This window comes from Staurois parvus, unplaced genomic scaffold (genome assembly GCF_062004578.1).
Source record: "Staurois parvus isolate SC_StPar_1 unplaced genomic scaffold, SC_StPar_1.0 ptg000096l, whole genome shotgun sequence".
NCBI classification, from domain to species: Eukaryota; Metazoa; Chordata; class Amphibia; order Anura; family Ranidae; genus Staurois; species Staurois parvus.
This window is the reverse complement of record NW_028317892.1, coordinates 3,533,243-3,559,407: the sequence shown is the minus strand read 5'-3', so window position 1 is coordinate 3,559,407 and position 26,165 is coordinate 3,533,243. Positions and strand designations below refer to the sequence as shown.

The 26,165-nt window shown below is 41.7% G+C and overlaps 1 protein-coding gene across 1 annotated transcript; it reads right to left on the bottom strand.

Annotated features, from left to right (window-relative positions):
* Window positions 1-3,882: 3,882 nt before the first annotated feature.
* NDUFA13 (NADH:ubiquinone oxidoreductase subunit A13) lies at window positions 3,883-25,694 on the bottom strand. Its single transcript, XM_089670835.1, has 5 exons — window positions 25,536-25,694; window positions 14,043-14,121; window positions 8,588-8,659; window positions 5,196-5,265; window positions 3,883-4,057 (listed from the first exon to the last, which is right to left on the bottom strand). The coding sequence occupies exons 1-5, from the start codon at window positions 25,627-25,629 to the stop codon at window positions 3,938-3,940; spliced, it is 435 nt and encodes a 144-aa protein (XP_089526961.1). The 5' UTR covers window positions 25,630-25,694; the 3' UTR covers window positions 3,883-3,937.
* Between the last annotated feature and the right edge of the window lie 471 nt (window positions 25,695-26,165).

Genomic DNA, 26,165 nt, shown 5'->3' with positions numbered 1-26,165 from the left:
GCTATAAAAAAAAAAGCTGACAATTTTGAGGGAAAAAAAACAATATTTTGGACTTTTCGCTATAAAACATGTCCAGTAAAAAAAAAATGCAAAAATAAAATTTAGTCATAAATTTCTGCCAAAATGCATTCTGCGACATCTTTGCTAAACAAAAATCCCAATACGTGTAAATTAATTGGTTTACGTGAAAGTTATAGCGTTTACAAATGGCGGGAAAGATACTGGAATTTTTAATTTTTATTTATACTAATAATGGCGCGATCAGCGACATATGGCGGCAATCAGCGACATATGGTGGCGACCAGCGACTTATGGCAGGACTGCGGTGGACATTTTGACACTGGGGGGGAACTGACTTGGGGTCACTGACATCCCCAGTGACACCAATACAGTGATCAGTGAAAAAAAAACACTGAAACTGTACTAATGTCACTGGGGAGGAAGGGGTTAACATTTTTAGAATTTGCTGTGTAAGGGGAGTGTTTTACTAGAGGGCGGGGGTGTGTACTGGACGGGGGGAGGGAGGGGGGAGCTGATCGAAAAAATGGGAGCTTGGAAAAAATCTGTATGAAAATGGATAGAAAACTGGCTAAAAGATCGTATTCAGAGTAGTGGTTAATGATTCATACTCTGAATGGTCTAGGGTTGTCAGTGGTGTACCCCAAGGTTCAGTGTTGGGACCCTTACTTTTTAATAGATTTATAAACGATATAGGGTCTGGGATTAAAAATCCCATTTCAGTCTTTGCAGATGACACCTAGCTGTGCAGTGGTGGAATAACGTCCTTAAAGGATGTTTCCAATTTACAAGCTGACCTCAATGCACTGTTTAATTGGGCAACTATGTGGCAAATGTTGATAAATGTAAGGTTATGCACTTGGGAGCTAAGAATATGCATGCATCATACATACTAGGGGGGTACAACTGGGGAAATCAGTGGAGAAGGATCTGGGAGTTCTGGTAGATCACAAGCTTAATAATGGCATGCAATGCCAAGCTGCTGTTTATAAAGCGAGCAAAATTCTCTCTTGTATTAAAAGAGGTATGGACTCCAGAGAGAGAGATATCATATTACCCTTGTGCAAATAATTAGTAAGACCCCCATCTGGAATATGCAGTTCAGTTTTGGGCACAAATTCACAAAAAGAAAATTGGGGAACTGGAGAAAGTAAAGAGAAGGGCAACCAAACTGATAAGAGGCATGGAGGAGCTCAGCTATGAGGAAAGATTAGGGGAACTGAATTTATTCTCTCTTGAGAAGAGGAGATTAAGGGGAGATATGATCAACATGTATAAATACATCAGTGGTTCATATAGTGAACTCCGTGTACAGCTATTCACCCTGAGGTCATCACAGAGGACAAGGGGGCACTCTTTACATCTGGAGGAAAAGAAATTTAATCTCCAAACACGGAAAGGTTTCTTTACAGTGAGAGCTGTGAAAATGTGGAACAGACTCCCTCAAGAGTTGGTTCTGGCCAGCTCAGTGGATTGCTTCAGAAAAGGCCTGGATTCTTAGATACACAGAATATAACTGGATATTAACATTTATTAGGTAAAGTTGATCCAGGGAATATCAGATTGCTTCTCGGGGGATCAGGAAGGAATTTTTTCCCCAACAGGAGCAAATTGGATCATGCTTTGCTGGGGTTTTTTTCCTTCCTCTGGATCAACTGTGGGTAAGATTATAATTTAATTTTTTTTTTAAATAGTTGAACTGGATGGACTTTTGTCTTTTTTCAGCCAAACTAACTATGTATCCAACACTTATTATGACTCTGCACTGCAGCTGTAGACAACCAAAATGTAAACAGAGCACACCAATGTTTACACCACTGGTCTCCAAACTGCGGCTCGGGGGCCGAATGCGGCTCTTTGCTTGCCTTTACCAGGCACTTGGTGCATTACTCTGACACCAATGATGGGACCCAACTACTCTCACTGACAGCATCAATAAGGCACTATTCCTGCCAGTGACACTAGGCACTGTTAATGAGGCACTATTCCTCAAATTCAGACCAATGATGGGGCATTGCTTGCTTTCATTGACCATAGTCTGGCCCACCCCAAAGCCCATAAGACAGTAAACTGGCCCTTTGCTTAGAAAGTTTGAAGACCCCTAGGTTACACTGATTATATTTGCAAAGTTTCTTGGAATCCAATGATATATGAAAAGAGCTGACGTAGTTTAAATACTAACTTAATATTTTGTAGTGAAAAATCAAAAATGCAAGACACTCCAGTGAAAGTGCATATGTAATGGAGGTGGGGGGTAGATAGAGAAGAAAATAAGGCCTTACCTGCTGGCTTTTAACAAAGAGTAAAATTTTGGTCATCAGTAAATGTACCGATTAGCCTCCATGTTTTTAGGAAAGAATACATTTAAAATGAAATGGTCAATGGAGAAGACTGTGGGGATAGTATGCTACATAAAAGTTGAGTAAAGTTAATTTCAAGTAGAGAAAACATTTTCTTTATACACTGTATATTAAATATATATATATATATATATATATATATATATATATATATATATACACACACATACCATACATACATATATACACATACATAGGTCCATATATATTTGGACACGGGCACAATTTTAGCTTTTTACAGGTATTTACCAAAACATATTCAAGCTATAGTTATTTAATGAACATGCGCTGAAAGTGCACACTTCCAGGTTTAATTTGAGGGTATGTACATCCAAATTGGAGGAAGGTGACGTCATTCTGCACGGCCCACGTGGACAGCCAGCGGCCATCTTGGTTTTCCTGTCATTTCCAGATGTGAGTTTAAATACCTCCTGCTAGGCTTTACTTGATTATTAATAAAGTACTACACTATTGGAGACTCTTCTCTCTGGCTTGTTTATTACGAGCCCCCCTTCTAAGGTGAATCCTTGTGACCGGGCATATACGTATGTGAATGGTTCCCCCTGCTGGTTGATGATTGCATCTCTGGAGCCTGGATATCTTCCTATGGTGTGTTACCTGCCTTGCTGACGATTGCCAGATGACCCCCTGTGTGACATGTTTCCAGATCCAGATGACCAGGAGTTGGTTTAATTTACTCAAATGCGCATTAGATTGCGCTTTCTGGTTAGTGCAATCTACACCTATTTTTACAGCCACTGCAGTCACGAAATTTCACCCTATATTGTCAACTGACTTTGGAAATTGACTTTTGGATATTATTTATGTCACCTTATGCACTTTAACGTCAAGCTGTGACATTGTATCACATCACTGTCCATAGCGCCTTGGAGCACATTTATATGCTTTTATGATATCACCTATCAGCTGACTTATATTTATTGATATTTACTGGTTTTAGCGCTGCATATATTTATATTTAGTATATATAGTGGAGGTGAGAGTTCTGTGAGCACAGAAATGACACTATTATTGCATGTAAATGCACATTCACCACGGATTTGCAGTTACGGTGTTGGATCGTGTGATATTTGGAAACATATGAACTTATGTATCTTTATTCACTTAATTTATCAGGGAATTATATTTATATTCACATGTTTTTTAGTTATATATTAAGATTATGAGCACAGTATATTCATGTGGATTGTTTATTATGCAAGATTGATGTTCAATTATTAGCAGTGCTGCATCACTCTGGTTATTTATTTTTAAATCTTTTCCACTAATATACTGCATGGAATATAATAAACCGTACCTTGTTGGTATCAGTGCTATCTGTATGCACGCTTTATGCACTTGCTATTTCATTTCAATTGCATCCCTGCATGGGTAGCACTCACACGTCACCTTTTGTATTTTGTTGTGTTATGTTTTGTAGTTTTTTGGGGGTTTTTTTTACAAACCAATAATAAACAAATAAATAAAGGATCTGAGAGCCATGTATCTGAAAGGAATATTTATTTTTTAAGCTACAACTGTAGACAAGATGGAGGGGTTCAAACATACCACACGAAATCTTGATGTTCACGCTGCAAATCTTTCTTAGGGCGCAGGTTGTACAGCTCATTTAAAACAGGGGGCACCCAGCGGTCTGTATGAAAGGCAGATTCTCCAACCTGTCAGAGAAATATCACATGTAAACAAAAGACCCACACACACCTTCCCAGGTCATATTACACATACACTATAAAAGCACATAAAGACTCATTTTTATTTCTAGGATCCATTTAATACTCTACTGGTCATACTGGCTCAAGTCAACTGAAAACGACTGTACAAAGTTTTTTTTTCTATTACGAATAGTAATACTATAAAATATAAAGCATTACATTACCTATAGTGACCTTGTCCTCCAACTAGAAGTTCAATTAAAGGCTTTCCCTTTAAGAAAGAAAGGTAAATACTTACCTCTGCCACTGCCCATGCCTGAAATATCTCTCCACTGAAGAGAAACAGCCAGCTGAAGTCTTGTGTTGATTTCCTGGTCCCCAATGTCACCACTGTGCCTTGTAGTGACTTACACAGTGTCCCATTTCACTATTAAGTCACTTGTCAAACTCAATCTCAGTGCTGAAACTGGATCCTTTAGCACCCAAAGTGAAAAAAACAATGTGCATTCCTCCCTTCATGAGCTGTGAACTACTTTAACAGCATAGATATCATGTCCTGCCATTTTGTGCCCTTCTCCTGCCGAAGCACCCAAGGCAGCCTCCACTTCTGATTACCCCTTGGCCTGGCCCTGCCCCTAAGGTGGTTGTAAAGGCTCAAGGTTTTTTACCTTCATGCATTCTATGCGTTGTGTATGCAGCAGCCCCCCAATACTTACCTGAGCCCCATTGCAATCCAGCAATGTGCACAAAAGCCTTGGCTCTCCGGGGGCTCTCCCTCCTCATTGGCTAAGACAACAGCAGGAGCCATTGGCTCCCAAAGCTGTCAATCACAGCCAGCGAGTTAAAGAGGCGAGAGAGGGGGTGGTGCCGAGCCGCCGCTCTGTGTGTGAATGTACACGAGGAACAGTGGGTCAGAAGCAAGCCTGCTTAGTTGCCCCCATAGCAAGATGCTTGCTCTGGGGCACTTGGTGGCAAGGAGGCGACAGGCGAGCCAGTGGGGGACCTGAGAAGAGGAAGATCGGGGATGCTCTGTGCAAAACCATTGCACAGAGCAGGCAAGTATACCATGTTTGTTTTTTTCAATTGCCTTTAAGATCACTTCACTAAAAGCAATATAAACTCAAAATTAAGCTGGTACTCCTACCTTCCAGCCTGGGACATCTTTCATAATAATGGCCTCTTCCTCTAAATTTCTTCTTAAAGTCCGTAGCACCCTTTTTAATGAAAAGCAAATATTGAAGTCAAAACTGTGCACAGACAAAAACAACAGTATTCACCATAATAATTTTCACAAATATAAAAACTTTCCATAAACCAAATCCCACAATCTAGATACAAAAATATAGCCTGCAAACAAGGACAGTACAGTGTATCCACACATAGTACACAAGGATCCTATAGCATATATTTCTACTTCTGATAGTTGACACTGGTATATGATATAATGTGCCTATGCTGGCTAGTACAGTCTGATAGGCTATTAGAAGTAGGACCATGCAGGCTAAAAATCTAGGGGGCATCTTGAGAAACACCTGCTACTATAATTTTTTTTTTTTTTTACATTAAATGTGTTTAACCAGTTCAGTCCCAGAATATTTTCCCCTTACCTCATAGTCCTAGATGCTTCAATATTCACACAATACTGACTAGTATGTTATCTCAACCCCACGTTACTCTCTTACAAGTCACACTGCTATGCAGGCCATAGATGGTTCATTTATCGGCCGATTTTTTTGTCCGAAAAACGAAACATCATTTGTTCTGTAACCCAATGTTGCCACCAATGATTTCGAAAATCGGCCGTTTTTCACGAATTTTCAAGCATGACCAATAAACAAAATGAGGAGGAACCGTGAAAATCGGGCGATGCCATTGCCCCACTAACAGTGCGAAAATCGTCCGATTATTCTTTCGAACCGTCTATGGCCTATATTACACACAGGAAAACAAGAAACTGGATAGTAGCCTATCAAAGCTCATATATATATATATATATATATATATATATACATACATATACACACACACACGCACATTAAAGTGTGCCCAAGGTTGGGGATGGGGATGACGAGAGATTGGCAGCTGAGGTAGGCCCCTTCAGATATCACATGTGCTGTAATGCAACCAATATGTCAGCAAGATTTCACAAATGCCCAAGAGTGGCATTGCAGACCAGTCACTACTGTGGGGTATAGACCTGAGGCAAAATAATGGTATATCTACACAGTGTGCATATGTGGGGGATATATGTACATACTTAATGATGCTTGAACACCAGCCCACTGACCATACTGATACTAAACCAGATGAAACCCACATGCTATCTTTGAGAAGTCCAGAATTATTCTTCCGGAATATGCCTCACTAACTATTCAACTATCAAAACATTATTTATCTCTAAACAACTAACCTTATGCATGTCCTATGTTAACATTCTGACCATTAAATCTGAATTTAAACCTGAAACTAAAAGGGGAAACCTAAGTACCATTTTACATTCTGTAATTTTTTTATTTTAATTTTTTTTTTAACTAGAAGTCTCCTGGAATATGGGACACAAACTGGTCTTATCTTATTTTAAAGAGGTTTTATCTTATATCAAGATTGTATTATAAATAATTGCGTACAAATAATCTTTTTTGATGGCATGGTTCTATTTTTCTCCATTTCTAATAGTCTGCACTGTTTGTTATGTGTAGCTAAGTGTTTGGTCCATGGTAGCCTGCAAGACAGGTTATCATTTTGAAAATGATCAGTGATTGATGAATTGCCATTTCTACTACTCTACCATCTAGTGGCTACTTGTGTAACTGCAGTCAACAAAACTGCACATAAAGCCCTTCAAACCCCTGGTCGCCAGAGAGTTTTTCTTCATTTCCTCGGTGATCATGATTTGTTCAGACCTGCTTTAATATATACTGGGAAAAGAATTCACACCCATGACCTTATACAGATTTTTATCAAAGAGAAGAAAAGGCACTGCTCACCAACCCAGTGCATTAGTATGCAGATGAATGTGGACTCCAGCACAGCTCCAGCCATATCCCCTGACATGTTCTGCCCTGCCCATACTAATGCACTGAGTTGGTGAACTGCGTCTTTTCTTTTCTTTGAATGCTCTAGCACAGCTTCTGGGTGTGCCAGTTTTCCACCGCTGGGCTCAGGGAAGGGAGGAGGGCGGGATGCACAGAGGATCTCCACTGAGCGCGTGAGCTGCCCAACTCTTCTTGTTAAAAGGGGAGCGACCCGTTTGTTAACATGAAAGGTTGGCTCCCCTCCCCTGCTACCCCTGTGGACCTGCGGTGCCTCCCACTCTCCTCCCTGCTCTGGGTTCGGTGGCGCGGGCCTTTGCATTCCTTCCTTCCATTCCTCCCGCCCTCTTCCCTACTGTGGTTTCGGCAACTACGGCGGTGGTAGATGGGTGCATGCGGGGTGGGGGTCCGTCCTGCCATTCCTCCCACTTTCAAACAGCTGCAGCGGCGGGAGGAGTCCACTCAGGCTGCTGAGTGGTGTGGCCGCGGTCTGGACGGGACTATCACCCGGTCCGTATTCAGACCGTGGTCCGCAATATAGTGATGCCTGCTCTAGTACCTCTGAATGGTGCACTGATGCCAGCATACATCACTGCAACCGGCAGGGAGACCTCATCTTAGAGCTCTAGCTTTATTTGGCTCATTTACATGTACAGATTTGCTTCAGCTTGTACTGGAGTAGTTTTGTACAGCAGTCTTTTACAAAGCTTTTATGCTTCAACTGGCCTTCCTGAAACAGTTAAAGAAACCTCTAGCTCTAGTTTGGATATAGTAAGCACAGATCTTAATGGCAGTGCTGTTAGATGGCTTCAACAGGCTTTTAGTAAATTTCAGCACTTGTTTCCGGCCTGGTTAAAGTGACAGTCATCACTCCCAATATCTGTCTTTAACATTTCAAAACAAACTGAATCCACGAGCAGTTTATTGAGGGCTTTTCAAAATGTCTTTAAGGCTCCATGCACACTAGCTTAAAAATAAGTTTCTAGCAGTTACTTATGAGCGTTTTCTCTCTGCCCCTAGAAGCATATAGTATTATCCTATGTGTCCATGCACACTATTTTAGGCTAGACGCATTTTTGAAACTTTAGCTTCTAGGACCGAGTTAAAAAAAAGAAAAAAGAAAAAAGGACGCTGAGCTGACCGCTGCTAAGAACCATTTTCCAGCGTTTTCTTTTTCTTAGCAGCGGCTGCCAGCATCCTTGAAAACCAGAGAATAGCTGTTTGTTAAGGAGCAGGCAAGCTACCTGCATGTTCCTAACAACGGATAGCTCATCAGCTGTCCGCGAGGGAACAAAAAGGATTGATGGCAATTAAAATTTGAGAGAAAAAAAAAAAAAAACACACAGCATGAGAGTCTCTCTCAAATCCTACCAGGCCCTTGGAAAGAAGGAGGGGGGGTGGGGGAATGTGAGAGTGCAGACACAGGTGCTGATGATAGAACATTTTAAGTACCCCAAAAACAGAGAGTCTCTTTACTGGGAAAGAATACAGATAAAGTAATTACCTTCTATCAATTTCTGCCTGCATTAAAGGCATCAGTGCTATTCGAGTCTCCAGCTCTTCAATGTATAGTCGCCTGGATTAAAAAAACAAAACAAAAAGATGTCATCTGATGTTCACTACTAAAAAGGGAAATATAATGGCTAACTGCCTTACTATGAATATTAAAAATTAAAAAGGGAACACTACTGGTTTACTAAGAGTTTTTGCGCAAAGGGTTATAGAAGTATATCCACTTGCGGTCTGCGCACTGTAGCTGATCAGCGGGTCCCGGCCAATGATTTATGGCCAGGACTCGCTGATCGACTGAGCAAAAAAGACAGAAGAGACCTTGTGTTGGTAAACATAGCTTTCTACAGACAGAAGCGATGTGCCAGTTTTTTTCTCCCTGCAAAGCAGAGAGTAAAAAGAGGCACATTGCTCAGTAAAAGCAGCACACAATACATAACATCGTTAGGCACACAGTAACCCTTTGATTGCCCCTAGATGTTAGCCCCTTCTAAGACAATGTCATTAGTACAGTGACAGTGTACATTATTAGCACTGATCACTGTATTAGTGTCACTGGAGATGTCAGTGTCATTTAATCAGTTTCGACAGTGTCAGTGCTAGATTACCCTCCGTACGATCACAGTCTTACTACAGGTTGTTGATTGCCACCATAATTGGTATATATATATATAAAAAAAAAAAAAAAACACAACATTCCAGTATATATATATATATATATATATATATATATATATATATATATATATATATATATACACACACACACACACATACACACATACACACACCATCATTTGTAGATGCTGTAACTTTCACGCAAACCTATTAATATACACTTACTAGGATTTTTTTTTTTTTTACCAAAGATGTAGCAGCATACATTTTGGGCTAACTTTATAAAGAAATAAGATTTCTATTTTTTTTATTGGAAATGTTTATAGAAGTAAAAAAAAAAAAAAATAATTTTCTAAAAAGAAAAAACCCAGTGGTAATCAAAACACCACCAAAAGAAAGCTCTGTGTGAAAAAAATAATATAAATTTTATTTGGGTATAGCGATGACCATGGAACTGCCATTTAAAGTAGCGCAGTGCTGAATAGCAAAAAATGCCCTGGTCATGAAGGGGATACAATCTTCTGGAGCTTAAGTGGATATAGTATTTGATGCACATTTAATCTGATATCCAATGAAATTTAGATTTCTGTGGGAAAGATGAATATAGTTTGAGAAATCAGGACTTTCAGTTAAAAAATGTCATCACTCAGTTGGGAGACTATAATGCAGTTTAACTCTACAGCAGCCATATTCAACCAAGGTGCCTTGAGGTTTCTTCAAGGGTGCCTTGGCAAAATGTCTAAAAAAATTATCCAAAATTCGTATGCAAGCCAACGGGTGGATCAAGCCTGCCTTTTAGTTACACAAAGCTACAGGTTTTTATTGTGCACCATTATGACATTGTAGCCGCCGGTGTCCTCACAACCAATGACATCATTAGCTGATAAGGAGGATGTTGGTTGCCTGCACAGCATCCTTGTTTTGCCCTCCCCTGCCCCTCTACGTCAGGGTTACATTATCTCAGTGAGGGAGAAGAGAAACACTGGAATACTAGTCCGAACCAGTGTGCAAACATGTATATTCTTTGGAAGAATAAATCATTTATATCATTGGGTATCCTACATGTGTGGATTTTGCTGCATTATATAAAATTATTAGTTTTTAACTTTTTAGAATGGGATGCCTCAAGACTGTCAATAATTTTAGAGGGTGCCTCGGAACTGTTCATAATTTTAGAGGGTGCCTTGACATTGTTCATCATTTTAAAGAGTGCTTTGACTGAAAAACCTTGAGAAACACTTGCTCTACAGCACGGAGCTTATTGCAATTTGAGTCAAAAAGGACCAGGGCAATGGACACATTCCCAGTATTTCTAGTACGAATCTTCCAAGACCACAACCTGAGAGATGACTGGATCTTCACTCCACAGGAAATGCAAGCAGAAACCATAAAACCCTCCCATTCCAGTCATCCCTCAGAGGAGATAAAAGTAGCCTCAATCTGCAAAAAAAAGGGGGAAAAAAAAATAAAATAACCACAAAAAGAAAAAGTGTGTGACGTAGGATTGCAGTCCTGTAAGACTACTAGAAATTCCGTTACTGGTAAGGCTAACTAGGAATTTCTCCAATCATCTTCCAGGACAGCAACCTGAGAAGCTCAGTTTTAACACATTTGATGAAGGTATCTCAGCTAATCCAAACAGTGCCCTTGATGACTTGTTCCCACCTTTCCTGCCCATGAAGTTTGAAAAATGAGAAAGATGTGGTAGAATTCACTGAAATGGAAAGCTCTCTTTCTTTGGGTCTATAGGGCTATTGCAAAAGGCAGGCAGAATAAGTCCCTGGGTGATAAGGACTAAAATGGCTACTTTTTGTAGATACATAGGTTTATGAAAACTGCAGAGTGCAAATCTGGTGCAGCTCTGCATAGAAACCAATCAGCTTCCAGGTTTCTTTTTTTGTCAAAGCTTAACAACCAACCTTGTTTCCATGTAGAACACGAAAGGGGCCACCAACTCAAAACCCACCTTGTGGCTGTAATGGCATTGAGGAAGCAACTTTGTGGATGAGTGTTGACAGAAAAATTTCTCTGAAAAAGATCAAAAGGTCAGTTTTAGTAGAGCCAGTGGAACCAAGCTGAGATCCTACTTTTCTTGGATGGAATCTCATTGACCCACACCAAGTGTGCTACACCTTCCAAGTGCTAAAAGTTTGACCATGCAAGTGGTGGATTTCTTAGCTTAGAGGAACATAGGAATGACAGAATCGGAAAGGCAGCTATCCCATGGGACTCAGGTTTAAACAGCCATACAATTAAGGCAGTATTAAACCTAAAAGCAAACATTTATTATATTGCAGCTTACCAATTCTTAGATGTGATGGCTGCATTCAATTTTTTTTATTAGGCTTTCTTTCCTTTATTTTCATTTGGTAATCCAGCCAGTAAGTCTATTTTTTTAAAAGTAAAGCTCTCTTCCAGATGTATCGGTTTACAGGGACGAGACAAACCATTTAATACTGGTAGATTTGCTTCGAATGGCCAGCTTTTATTTATTCATGTAAAACTTTTATCCTAAAAAGAATAAAACGGTTTGCTGTAATGGATTATAAAGTGTGAGCTGGCATTTGTCTTTAATTGGTTAGTGTATTTAAATCTGCTGGAACATTTACTACTCCCCTCCCCCCACCAGACTGACAACGCTGCTGTCTTCTGTGCCCCCTTGCTCATTCACCCAGAGAGGGGCACTCTAATACAGGAAGTGATTTACTGGACTGATCACCAGGTGAAAACAGAGGGAAAAAAAAATCTAAAAAAAGAAAACAAATGCAGCCACCACATCTGATTGGTAAGCTGCGTCAGAGTATATTCAAGTACCATGTTCTCCTCGGCCAGTCCAGAATGCCCTTGATCTTGAACCTATAAAGCAGATGAGGGAAGAGCTGCAACTGAGAAAAGTTGTAGATCAGATTAAACTAATGCCACAAAGTGACCAGAACATCTAGGGTGAAGGCCCGAGGGTTCTTGGACCTGGAGACAAACCTATCCAATTGTTGAATCTGGACGCCAAAAGGTCCACATCAGGTGTCTCCTAATTTGCCCTTAGCATAAAAGATCCAGGCAATCTGCCATGAGTCCGATGTAATCCCAATACCCCATTCACTTGGGCCAGCTCGATGTGATAAGAATAACCAGAAAGCTCTGCCCTTTAATCCTAAAGAGCAGCAGAGTAAAGCATTTCACAGAAAAGGCATAGATCAGGAGGTCTACATCCAGTGTTCCTGACCTGCGACAGGTCCAGAAGCATCCCTGGGTGAGGAGACCATACTCCTCAGTACAGATATTGTCAACTGAGGAAGTTCAAATGCCATTTTACCATACTTGGAATGTTTATGGAGCACAGGGTTGGAATGCAAGGTTCCACTGAACCAGAAACTGATGGCTGACATATGCCAGTGCTGTGGCATTGTCTGATTAAATCCAAATTTGATGACCTTGCTGTCGAGGGGTTGAATGAAGAGATAACTGAATGACCCCAAGCTCCAGTATGTTGATCCAGAGAAAAGCTTCCTCTGAAGACCAAGACCCTAGGAGTATCCAAAGACTTTTCTCCAGCCAGACAGACAGATGGGCATCTGTTGTGAGAATCTTTCAGACCCAATGAAGGAAGGATTTACCTCCCAACTCGAGCTGAATTCCTCTGCCATCAGGCCAAAGACAACCTGGTCCTATGTGACAGGTGTAGCTGTAGGTCCACAATTCATGGCTTCTTGTTCCATGCAACAAGAATGTTGAGCTGTGATAGTTCAAAGAGTAATTAGGCATACAGAACTGCCTCTTCTGCATACCATTACTCCCTGAACCCCTGTGCAATCAGGAGGGCTCCTGGACTGCCAAATATGAAAGCAGAGTCAGAAGCTTATCCTGTGGAAGAAAAACAGTATGTAGGAGACCCAGATACTCCAAGCAGTGAATAGTTTCCAACAGAACCTCTGAAGGGTCAAAATTCAACAATGCTCTGTAGGGTCTGGACAGTCTGTTGGATATAAAAAGTGACAAGGTCTTTTCTGACTGTTCCTTTAGAAGATCATCCAGGTATCCTAATATGTGAATGCCCTATGAGCACAGGAGCCAATACCTAGTTGAATATTTGAGGTGCAGTGAACATATCAAAAGGGAAGCACCTGTTAATGTTACTAGCCCACAGCAAACTGCAGGTAGTGTAGATCCAACGCAAAGAAGAGGACATGCAAGTAGACATCCTTATGTCCACACAGGCCCAAAAGTCTGGAAGAAAACAATGATTGACCTTCTAGATTCCACGCAGACCTACTGCACACACATGCAAACAGAATGCTTTAAAATTCCAAATGGGGCATATGCAACCATTTGCATTAGAACTGAAAACATGTCTGAATAAAAACTCTTTTGCTCTGAACAATGGCAGTGAAACCCTGAGAAAGGAAATATGCCAAAGCAGTATTAAGGTGTTTTTTTTTCTGATTGCGTTTCCTTTAGAGGGAGGAACCAATTATCCCTAAGTTTGCTGTCCTGGAAGATGATTGGGAAAACAGAATATTAGAGGACATCCTTTGACTGAGTCAGCCATATAAAAGTACAAAAATGGCGCCTAGGAGCTCCCATATTAATATTTGGCTATCCCATGTCCACATTTCATCTTTATGAACACGCTCTTGGTTTCTGTGTTTTCTTCCCTAATGTCTCCTGAGTATTTCATTTATTAAATAATTGACGGTGTCCACTGTATTGTGTGTGCCATTTGATGTGCTATTTCTGTTAGTTTGTTTTCTGTCTGTAAACAGGGCACAGAGCATTCATATAATAAAGCATATATTTTAGTTTAAAGATTCAGCAGACCACAGAATTTCAGATACCTCCTTTCTCTATTCCACGTGCCAACTTTCCAATATCCATAGATCATGGCTCCTATACCCAGAGCAAACATAGTATAACCTGCAAAACAGGAGACATTATTTACAATATTATATAACTCTTTAGACAAAATATCACACTCACAAGGGCAAGAATTTTCCCTAATGACAGTATATGCTTGCCCACTATAAGCAAGGATCTCAATAAGGTGTGCATATTGTGCATTAGGTGGAAAAACTATCTGCTGGATATATTGCTTTAGTAGAATGTGTACCTGGTACAAGTAAAGTTTTTTTTTTTTTTAAGATGGCCATTTAAGCTCAAGAGTAAACAAGACAGCAAAATAATAAAGTACCTATGTTGATCTTAATTTTTGTTCCATAAGTTTATGAGGTTGGGGAGGGGGAAGTACAATAGGATGGGGAGGGGGTGGGGAGATCAGTGATCGGGGTCTACTGGGGTCTCCCAGACTATTTATAGCCTTACAAGCTGGAGTATAGCCACAAGAAGAATGTATGTTGATCTTAATTAAGGCAGGCAATACTTGAAGCAAAGAGAAAAAAAAAAAACCTCTCCATTCCCGTCAACAGTCAGTGTTAATGGGTGAATCACACCCGTGGAGCCATTGTACTGTCCTGCTGTGGGGAGCCGTCCCCATCGGAAGAGTAAAGCCATTACTGCTAGCGTCTAGAATAGCCATTGGCAATAATCACACGAAAAATCCAACATGCTGGTTGTACAACAATCGACCTGGGTACAATCAGCCTGCCCATAGATGGCTGGAATCCTGGCAGGTCCCTGCTGAACCCCCCTGTCCCCATGGAGTTTCTTTGATCCTATGCTCAGTTTGTACAAAGTGTCTAAATGTCTTTCCAAGTTGCTAGAATCAATAAAGGCTATGAGACGTAAGACTGACAGATGAGCCTCAGTGCTGTAAACTACATCTGACATAGTGGCTAAGGGAGGAGCAGCAGAAGGCAGCCAGAAATAAAGGTGTCTCCACACAGGGAAGTGTCAACTTATTCAAATTTTTCCTGCCAGCGACTCTGCAATAACAATGGCTGTCTCTGGAGAGAGCGAGAGATTAAAAATATAGCAATATTGTACTTACAAATTAAAATATAGCATTTGATCTGGAGACAATGCCTTTTTACATAGCAGCATTATTGCCCTGGTGCACCTGTAACATGCGTACTTGGTGAAATACAGCTTACCTTAGCAGACTTTTTCAACAAGGAAAAACAACATCCAGTGTTGTCTTGAAGCTCCACATTCACCAGTCTTCTCCAGCGCCACCATCTTTAGCCACTTGCCCTCCAGAGGAACTACCCCCTTCATGACCAGGCCATTTTTTGCGTTATGGCGCTGCGTTACTTTAACAATTGCGCGGTCATGCAACGCTGAACCCAAATTAAATTCACGTCTTTTTTTCCCCACAAATTGAGCTTTCTTTCGGTGGTATTGGCCAGGACCCCAGAAATGCAAAATCACGTGTATATATAGACACACATGATTCTGTGCACAGGTACTACCCTGTAGCAGTATATTTGCTATAGGGCGGTCCTTAAGTGGTTAATTGAGAACCAATGCAAGCAGACTCCCCGCGAGGCTCTGTCAGGTCTATGGGACCCATCAAAGATGCCCTTGGCACATTTAGCAGATCCCGTATGCATGCAAGAACATACCGCATCTCTCTGCCAGTTCTCTGGCAAAAACCCTGCAGAGTGTATGTGCAAACAGCTCCTGGTATGGCTACGTTACACATTCAAGGAGACAGTTTGTGAGATGTTGCAAAGGCCCACACAGTATCTGCACATGGGGGGTTGCGGGGGGGGGGGGGGGGCTGAGACATCAATTTCGCCTAGGCCAAAGCCAAGAAATATTACAAAGACAAATGTTTTTTTTTGCTGAAGTGCAAGAGGAGGAAGGGAGGAAGGGGTTGGAGGGAGGAAGCAGGAGACTATTTAAATAATTGGTAAAGTAAAATATTAGGAATCTGGACTTATGCTAGGTGCACATGTTCAGTTATTGTTATTCCAACTCAGCGGGCTGAATGAAAAAAAAACAAAAATTACAGATGACCTTACCAAGACAAGCAATGTTAGTGCAGCGATCTCTCTCACTGTGCTATTCTGTTCTGAAGGGGAACTCCCCCACCACTACCCCAACACACTGATCAGATGTGGGTTGGATGCTGGGCTTCCAGCATTCCCATTCGACAGAATCCAGTCGTAAAACCCACGTGTACCCAGCTTTCAAGGTGTTAAACACATCAGGACCAGATCATTGCATGTTAATACAGAGAAGGAAATAAGTATTTGATCCCCTGCTGATTTTGAATGTTTGCCCACTCACAAAGAAATGATCAGTCTAAAAATCGAATGGTAGGAGTATTGTAACACAGAGACAGAATAGCAACAAAAAAATTCAAAAGAAGTGCATTTCTAACAACTTATGCACTGATTTGCATGTTCATGAGGGAAATAAGTATTTGATCCCCTATCATTCAGTAGGATTTCTGGCTACCAGGTGTCTTTTATACAGGTAACAAGGTGAGATTAGGAGCAGTCTCTTAAAGGGAGTGCTGCTAATCTCATTTTGTTACCTGTATAAGACACACCTGTCCACAGGAGCAATCAAACAATCAGATTCCAAACTCTCCACCATGGAAAAGACCAAACAACTGTCCAAGGATGTCAGGGACAAGATTGTAGACCTACACAAGGCTGGACTGGGCTACCAAACTATCGCCAAGCAGCTTGGTGAGAAGGTGACAACAGTTTGTGCAATCATTCACAAATAGAAGAAACACAAAACAACCGTCAGTCTCCCTAGGTCTGGTGCACCATGCAAGATCTCACCTCGTGGAGTGTCAATGATCATGAGAACAGTGAGGAACCATCCCAGAACTACACGTGAGGATCTTGTCAATGACCTCCAGGCAGCTGGGACCACAGTCACCAAGAAAACAATTGGTAACACACTACGCCGACAAGGATTGAAATCCTGCAGTGCCCGCAAGGTCCCTCTGCTCAAGAAAGCACATGTCCAGGCCCATCTGAAGTTTGCCACTGAACATCTGAATGATGCAGAGGACGACTGGTTGAAAGTGTTGTGGTCAGATGAGACCAAAATCGAGCTCTTTGGCATCAACTCAACTCGCCGTGTTTGGAGGAGGAATGCTTCCTATGACCCCAAGAACACCATCCCAACTGTCAAACATGGTGGTGGAAACATTCTGCTTTGGGGGTGAAGACAGACATTGAATTTAAAGGGAAGCATTTTTCTTTAGCTTTTCTTGTGTGTTTTTTTTTTTTTTTTTAAACGCAAAAGCGCTGCAAAAACTGCTCAATGTGAAAGCAGCCTATTAGCTGAAAGATGCTGAAAATAAATTCATATTCATTTAAATTCATGATATTAACCACTTCCACGTCACCCTATAGCAGAAATACTGCTGCAGGGCGGCACAGGTGCGCAAAATCACAGATGGAGAAGAGGTCCCTGCTAAAGTCAGGTGTACCCGACCCCATTCCCAGGTTGCGAAGATGTTATAATCGCATGATGACTCTCATATGCAGCAAAGTGCCAGTACTAGTACCGCTTTACCTTTTGGTGAACTGGCGAGTACCAGCGGCCTACTACAGCCTCGTCTTTCATATACTAGCTGTGCAGTATTACTTGGTGACATGGCGAGTCCCATAAGTGCAGTAAAAGCCTGTGCGGTGGCGAGCACAAGTAGTGTCCCGCAGGTACCAAGAATTCGCACACAGGCCTGTAGAGCTAGTATCCTTCTGGATGTGCTTGCAAAAAATGAATTGCGGTTGTATTGGCCACACACCAGATTCATCATATGCACGAGTTCTCTGCTGCAAAGACCAGGCATAGATATGAGAGTATAATGCGTTTTATGCATTTCAACGACAATACACTATTGTCCTCGGGGTGACCCTGAATTTGACCGGCTCCACAAAATTCGGCCCCTCATACATCACCTTAACCAAACATTTTCAGATGTCTATACTCCCCAGCAAAACATCTGCATTGCTTAATCCCTCATTCATTTTTCTGGCCACATTGCATTCAAACAATTTCTTCCCAGCAAGCGTGCCAGATATGGGGTCAAGATGTATAAAGCCGTGAGAGGGCAACAGGCTATACATACAAGTTTCAGATTTATGAGGGAAAAGATAGTTACGTGGAGCCCCCCGGATACGCAGACTACATGGGGAGCAGTGGCAAGATAGTTTGAGACTTGGTGTCATCCTTTTTTCCATGGGCTGGACAAAAAAAAAAAAAAAAAAAAAAAAGAATATTTCATGTGTGCCCACCATTTGAAGTGGGTGATGCAGGGGGGTATATTCTAATGGTGGGCATACCACACATTTTTTCTGGCAGAGATTTCTTCAGCCCACAGGCTGCATAGAAAAAAAGAAAAAGTACATAGCATATACACCCAACAAGGACCAGCGATGTACTGGTACATCAATGGACTTTGAATGGTTATACCAGGATGATGCCTGCAGCTGGCAATCGGCTTTCATGTAAATGCTATCCTAGTGGCCAATTAGCTGCAGGATTGCTTTTACAAGCAGCGGGAGATGATGCCCCCCTCCCCTGCTGCCTTTCACGATCTTCTTGGGCAGTCCCGTCCCATCGGGGGGAACCTGAGAATGCAGCCGTTGTTTCTGCCAGCTGACCATAGAGCTGATTGGAGACCAGAGTGGTGCCAATCATCTCTATAGTCTAAGAATTCAGAAGCTATGAACATTTCATCACTTCAGTTTCACAGGATATAAACAGCACCATTTGTAAATTGGGAAAGCATCTGATCACACCGATCTTGGTGTGGAGATATCTAGAGTCTAATAGACCCCAGATTTCTCAAAAAAGAATCTATGACAATGCCCATTGAAGTAATAGGGGATATTTTAATTCCCTGTGATAGCATTAAAAGTGATAAAAAAAAAAATATGAAAGGGACAGTGTACAAAATAAAAGCGCCCTCGCTACCCCCCCCCCTCCCCACGTGTGCACAAGCGTTGACCCCGTGCCAGTATGCAAACCATGCATGTGAGGTATCACCGTGAACATCAGATCAAGTCAAGGACAATAATTCCAGCACTAGACCTCCTCTGTAAATCTAAAATGGTAGCTTGTGAAGGCTTTTAAAGCGTTGCCTATGGATTTTAAAAATGTATGCAGTTTGTCGCCATTGCTCGGGGCATGAGCAGTTTTAAAGCATGTCATGTTTGGTATCTATTTACTCGGCATACCATCATCTTTTATAGTTTACCAAATAATTTGTGTTTTGTGCATTAAAAGTTAAAAAAGTGTATTAAAAAAAAAAAAAAAAAAAAAAAATTGCGTTTGAAAAATTGCTGCGCAAGTACTATGTGACATAAAAAATTGCAGCACCCACCATTTTATTCACTAGGGTGTCGGGTTTAAAAAAAATATATAATGTTTGTGGGTTCAATGTAATTTCCTAGCAAAAAATACTGAATTTTTTCATGTGAACAGAAAGTGTCAGAAAAGGCTTGGTCTTCAGGTGGTAAGATGTTTTTTGGAAAATAGACACCCCAAACTATTTGCTGAGAGGCATGCTGAGTCAATAGAAGAATTACATTTTTTTTACCACAAGCTTTTGTGGAAAAAAATGACAAAAAAAAAAATTGTCACTTAAATGATTTATTGCTCACACATGCTGTGGGTATAAATGGAATTACTCCCCAAAACACATTCTGCTACTTCTCCTGAGTATGGGGGTACCACATGTGAGAGACGTTTTGGCAGTCTAGCCAAGTATAGGACCCCAAAATCCAATAAGCACCTTCAGGCTTTTAAAGGGCTTTATTTCCTCAGTACACTTCCTTGCTACCTATAACAGTTTCGAGGCCCTGAAATGCCAGGATAGCACCAACCCCCCCCCCCCAAATGACCCCTTTTTGGAAAGTAGACACCCCTAGAAAATTGATAAGAAGCATGGTGAGTATTTTGCAGATCTTGTTCATTGCCACAAGTTTTCGGAAAATGAAGAAAGAAAACAAAAACATATTTTTTCTTTTCTTTTTTTATATTTCAAAACCTTGTGAGGAAAAATTAGATCTGAAAAATACTCACAATGACTTTTTAAATTCCTTGGGGTGTCTACTTTCCAAAAAGGGGTCATTTTGGTACTATCCTGGCATTTCAGGGCCTCCGAAACTGTGATAGGTAGCGAGGAAGTGAAATAAAGTTACGCACCTTCAGGCTATCAAAGTGGTTATTGGATTTCAGGCTCCTGTATGTGGCTAGGCTCCCAAAAAGTCTCACACATGTGGTATTTCCATACTCAGTAGAAGAAGCTGAATGTATTTTGGGGTGTAATTCCACATATACCCATGGCTTGTGTGAGCAATATATCATTTAAATGACAACTTTATGCTAAAAAAAAAAATAAGTTTTTGTCATATTCCAGAAACTTGTGGAAAAAAATAAATCTTCCATGGACTCAATATGCCTCTCAGCAGATAGCTTAGGGTATCTACTTTCTGAAAAGGGGTCATTTGGAGGTGTTTGTGCTGTCCTGGTATTTTAGCACCTCAAGAAATATGATATGCAGTCAGAAAGTATAAGCTGTGTAAATTTCATTATCTATACCATAGTTTGTAGACGCTATAACTTTCACACAAAGCAATCAATATACACTTATTGGGACTTTTTTTTACCAAAGACATGTAGCAGAATACATTCTGGCCTAAATTTATGACTAACTTTGAGTTTACTATATATTTTGTATAGCCAAATGTAAAAAAATAGTTTTTTTTTTTACAATTTTCACACAGGTGATCAAATACCACCGAAAGAAAGCTCTATTTGTGTGAAAAAAAAGATTTCGTTTGTGTACAGCATTGCGTGACCGTGCAATTATCAGTTGAAATATTGCAGCGCTGAATAGCAAAAAAAAAGGCCTGGTCAGGAAGGGGAGTAAATCCTCAGGAGGGCAAGTGGTTAAATAACCACTTACCCGCCACCGTATGGCAGATATACCGCTACACAGCGGCACGGCTGTGCAAAATCATGTATATACGTGGTTTCGCATTTCCGGATAGGGGGCGCGCGCGCCCTAACTGCGCCGCCATTCGTGGCCGTGGATCTCAGTCACTGGTGATTACCGACAATCACAGACGGTGAGGAAGACTGTTTTGTTTACAATCTTCCTCCCTGTCAGATCGGGCACACTCCTTGGGATGGCTGTGCACAGCACAGCCATCTCGATCAGTGTGCTTACTGTGAAGTCCACACACCCGCCCCCTAGTAAAACACTCCCTACACACAGTTAACCCTTTGACTGCCCCCCACATTAACCCCTTCCTGCCCAGTGTCATCAGTACAGTGTCAGTGCTGATTTTTAGCACTGATCACTGTATTGTTGTCACTGGGGATGTCCGTGACACCAAGTTAGTTCCCCCCAGTGTCAGAACTCCTGCTGCAGTCCTGCTAAAAGTCGCTGATCACTGCCATTACTAGTAGGGAAAAAAAAAATCCCATTTTTTATATCGCTTTTTGTAAACGCTATAACTTTCACGCAAACCAATTAATTTACACCTGTTAGGCCAAAATGTATTCTGCTACATGACTTTGCTAAAAATAAAATCCTAAATTTATGACGAAATTTGATTTTATACATTTTTTACTGGACATGTTTAATAGCAAAAAGTCCAAAATATTGTTTTTTTCTCAAAATTGTCAGTCTTTTTTGCTTATAGCACAAAAAATAAAAATTGCACATGCGATCAAATACCACCATAAGAAAGCTCTATTCGTGGAAAAGGACATAAAGTTCATCTGGGTGCGGCATTGCATGACCGTGCAATTGTCAGTTAAAGTAACGCAGCGCCATAATGCAAAAAATGGCCAAATGCATCCTGAATTTTCGGTTCCGGCCCAAGTATGTTCATTTCGGTGCACCGCTAATTTTTTGCTTTCGGTGATAACAGTAAACAAGACAAGTATAGAGGGCAAATCTTACTAATGGAGGCACAAACGGCAATAAAAACTCCAGTCTATTCAGGGCCCTTTCACACCGATGCGCTTTTCTGCAGCAAGTGCAACTTCTCTCTCTTAATCAACAAATCAACATTGAGTAATCAATCCAGGGGTCCTCAAACTACAGTCCGCAGGCCAGATATCTGGCCCACCAAAGACAATTACCCGAGCCAGCAGGCCAAAGGCCATTCAAAAAAAAAAAAAAAATGGAGCTGGCCGGCAAATAACTAGGCTGCTCATTGAGTGCTCGCGGCTGAGGACCCAGCGATCAGCCTATTTGCCGGTCGGCACTGGTCTTTTTTTTTTTTTTGGACAGCCTGGAAGCCCCGGATTTCGCTTGCTGCAGCCAGAGGAGCAGCTGGAGAGAAGGAGAGCATGCCAGACACAGTATATTTTGGTGTCAAGTGCATTACAGTGTACAGTGCATTGCGATGTCAAGTGCGTTACAGTGTGAACTGAATTGCGGTGTCGAATGCGTTACAGTGTATTGCGATGTCAAGTGAGTTGCACTGTACAGTGCGTTACAGTGTGAAGTGCAATGCAGTGTCAAGCGCGTTACAGTGTACAGTGCGTTACAGTGTCAAGTGCATTACAGTGTGTTACAGTGCATTGCGGTGTCAAACGCGTTACAGTGTACAGTGCATTGCAGTGTCAAACGCGTTAGAGTGTACAGTGCATTGCAGTGTCAAACGCGTTACAGCGTACAGTGCACTGCAGTGTCAAACGCGTTACAGCGTACAGTGCACTGCAGTGTCAAGTGCATTACAATGTACAGTGTGTTACAGTGCATTGCGGTGTCAAACGCGTTACAGTGTACTGCGGTGTCAAATGCGTTACAGTGTACTGCGGTGTCAAGTACGTTACAGTGTACAATGCACTGCGGTGTCAAGTGCATTACAATGTCCAGTGCACTGCGGTTTCGAGTGCGTTACAGTGTCCAGTGCACGGTGGTGTTCATTTTTTTTCAAACTATAGTCCGGCCCCCCAACAGTGTGAAGGTCCATGAACTGACCCCGTTTAAATAGTTTGAGGACCCCTAATTTAATCTTTATGCTGCTAGTATTAGTAAATCAATAGGAAAGCATTTCATATTTACTTGTTTCAAACTTTTTTTTTTATATATTTCTTTAGTTACTTCCTGCTTTTCATGCCTAGACAAATGATGTTACACATCCCAGGAATTTTCAGGAGGGGAGGAAGATCTAACTTAGCTAAACACATTCTCCTGCCTGTACGCTTGAGCTAAGGGCAGATGGATTCCAGGAAGTAATAGCTAAATGAATCACCAGCCCTTACTTAAGATGGCCACGACCAAAAATGCTAAGGGGGTATTAGTGTAAGAGATTTCTCAGCAAAACAAGGCATGGAGACATTGATGGATGGATGGGGGGAGTTTGCTGTGAAAATTAAAAATGAAGAGTTTTAGATGTATGGTTCTTAGACACAGTGTATTTACACTTTAAAGTACCGTACACTTTCACCATGATGCACTATTCTGCAGCTTAAGGTCTCTTTCACACTCATGTGCTTTTAATGCATTCCCATTGACTTACAATGGGAGGTGCTTTTTTTGGTGCACTTTTGAACAACAGAGCCAAAGATGCAGCATGCAGGACAAAGCACAATGCACTTAAAGTGTGAACAGTTACCTAGGATTTAATGGGGAATATTTTTAATGCGCTTTCTCACCAGCGTGAAAGGAGCCTAAGTTGCACTTTAACATCTTTACTACCATAGCCAAATGACAGCTACAGCGGGGTATTCCAGTTCTGGGAGGGCGTCATATGACGTCCACCCAGAACGTGACCCCCCCCTCACGGCACGCACTGGATGCGGTCTGTGATTACAGTGTCCTTTGGACGGACACAGCCGATCGTATGACAAGGTAAAAGGCCTGTCACAGCAGCCTTCTGCCACGTGATCAGCTGTATCCAATCACAGCTGACCACTATGTATATACACTTGGCAGTTGCCGGCAGTACTTTCCTCAAGTTGACAGCGTGAGGAAAGTACCCTCGGTAATGCAGGCCATAGACGGGTCGTTTATCGGCCGAATTTTTTTCCGCATGAAAAATCGGCCGATATTCACGCCGTTAGTGGGGCCAGCCATCGGCCATTTTTCGCCGATCTTTTCATTTATTTTTATTGGTCATGCTGGACATTGGTGGCAGCATAGTCAACGGCACCGACCGATTTTTTGTTTATCGGCTGACAATTCAGCCGACAAACGGCCCGTCTATGGCCTGCATAACTAGCAACTGTCAGAGCAGACATCTGCACTGATAATCAGGACACTATATTCACGCCGTTAGTGGGGCCAGCCCGTCGGCCGTTTTTCACGGATCTCCTCATTTATTTTTATCAGTCATGCTGGAAAATCCACAAAAAATGGCCCTTTTTTCGTGGACATTGGTGGCAGCATCGGCAACGACCAATTTTCTGTTTATCGGCTGATAAACGGCCCGTCTATGGCCTGCATAACTAGCAACTGTCAGAGCAGACATCTGCACTGATAATCAGGGCACTGACTATCTGTGCAGCCCCAAAAGTGCCCAACAGTGCTGCCTATCAGTGCCAAACTATGCTGCCAATCTCTGCCTGTCAATGCCACCTATCAGTGCCTCCTTATCAATACCCACCAGTCCCGCCTCATCAGTGCAGCCTATCAGTGCCACCTATCCGTGCAGCCTCATTAACACACATCAATGAAGGAAAAAAATTACCTGTTTGCAAAATTTTATAATAGAAACAAAGAAAACTTTTTTTTTTTTTTTGCTCTATTTTTGTTTATAGTGCAAGAAATATAACACCCAGTGGTGACTAAATACCAAAAAAAAAAAAAAAAAAAAAAAAAGGCTCTGTTTATGTGAAAAAAATGCTAAAAATGTTAATATGGGTACAGCGTTGCACGACACCACTAAGGTGTTACAATTAATTTTAGATTTTAGGGCTTCGTTCACATCTCATCATAGATGCGTCCCGTTTTGCGTGGTGCATTTTTCATGAACCAGCCTATTGACTTGCGACAAACACGCCAAAGAAGCACAAGTTTTGGTTTTTTCCGCACTGAGCCCAGCGTGTTTTTGCTACCTGCGTTTGGTGTGCCATTTAGATTGCAAGCTCTAACGAGCAAAGCCCTCAGAATACTCCTGTATTCACTTGTAGTGTCTGCCCTTATGTTGGAAATCACTGTGTAAACGGTTGGCGCTTTATCAATCCTGTATAATAATAATTGCACATCAAGCATGGCAGCCATTTTTTTCACACATTTGCAAAATTGCAGGCAGAAACGCTCAGGTGTGAATACGGCCTAATGAAGGACATTGTGCTGGCCATGGCAGATTCCAGCCTCTATCACCATAATACAGTATAGTAATAACAGATACATTGTGCCTTCCCTATCCGTAATAATCAACTAGATGCGAGAACCTGGGCCAAGCAATAACACCCTGTTCCCAGTCACCCACCGCTAAAGCCCCGACGAGGCAGGTTCCTTTTATAATCCACGGGGCCGTACCCCCCTGAAGGAGGCATGTCCTGCTTCACCTTGGACGCAGCCATCTTCCCCACAGCACCGCACAGCCGTCCAGTCTATCGGGAACCTGACGCTGTCACGTGACTAAAGGACATCACGGCGACGTCCGCGCTCGGACGCCATATTTGTTGGGGCAAGCTTTCCCAACGCTAATAGTAACGTATTCAGTGTTGCTGTCGACATAGTCTGTTTCCGGCGACCTTCTTCGCTCTCATGTTAGAGGACAATCTAACCCGATAGACGTGGAAGTATACGTTTGTAACCCGTATCTTGACGCTGACAGAGCCAAGAAGTTTGGTTTCTATACATTTAGCCACTTGAAGACCAGGTCTATTCTGACACTTTGGGGTTTATTTACTAAAGCTGGTTGATTCAGAATCTTGTGCACTTCTGCATGGAAACCAATCAGCTTCCAGGTTTTATTGCTAAAGCTTAACTGAACAAGCTGAAGTTAGAAGCTGATTGGCTACCATGCACAGGTGCACGAAATTCTGAGTCAACCAGCTTTAGTAAATAAACCCCTTTTTTTACATGTAAAAAATCAGGGTTTTTTTTTTTTCTT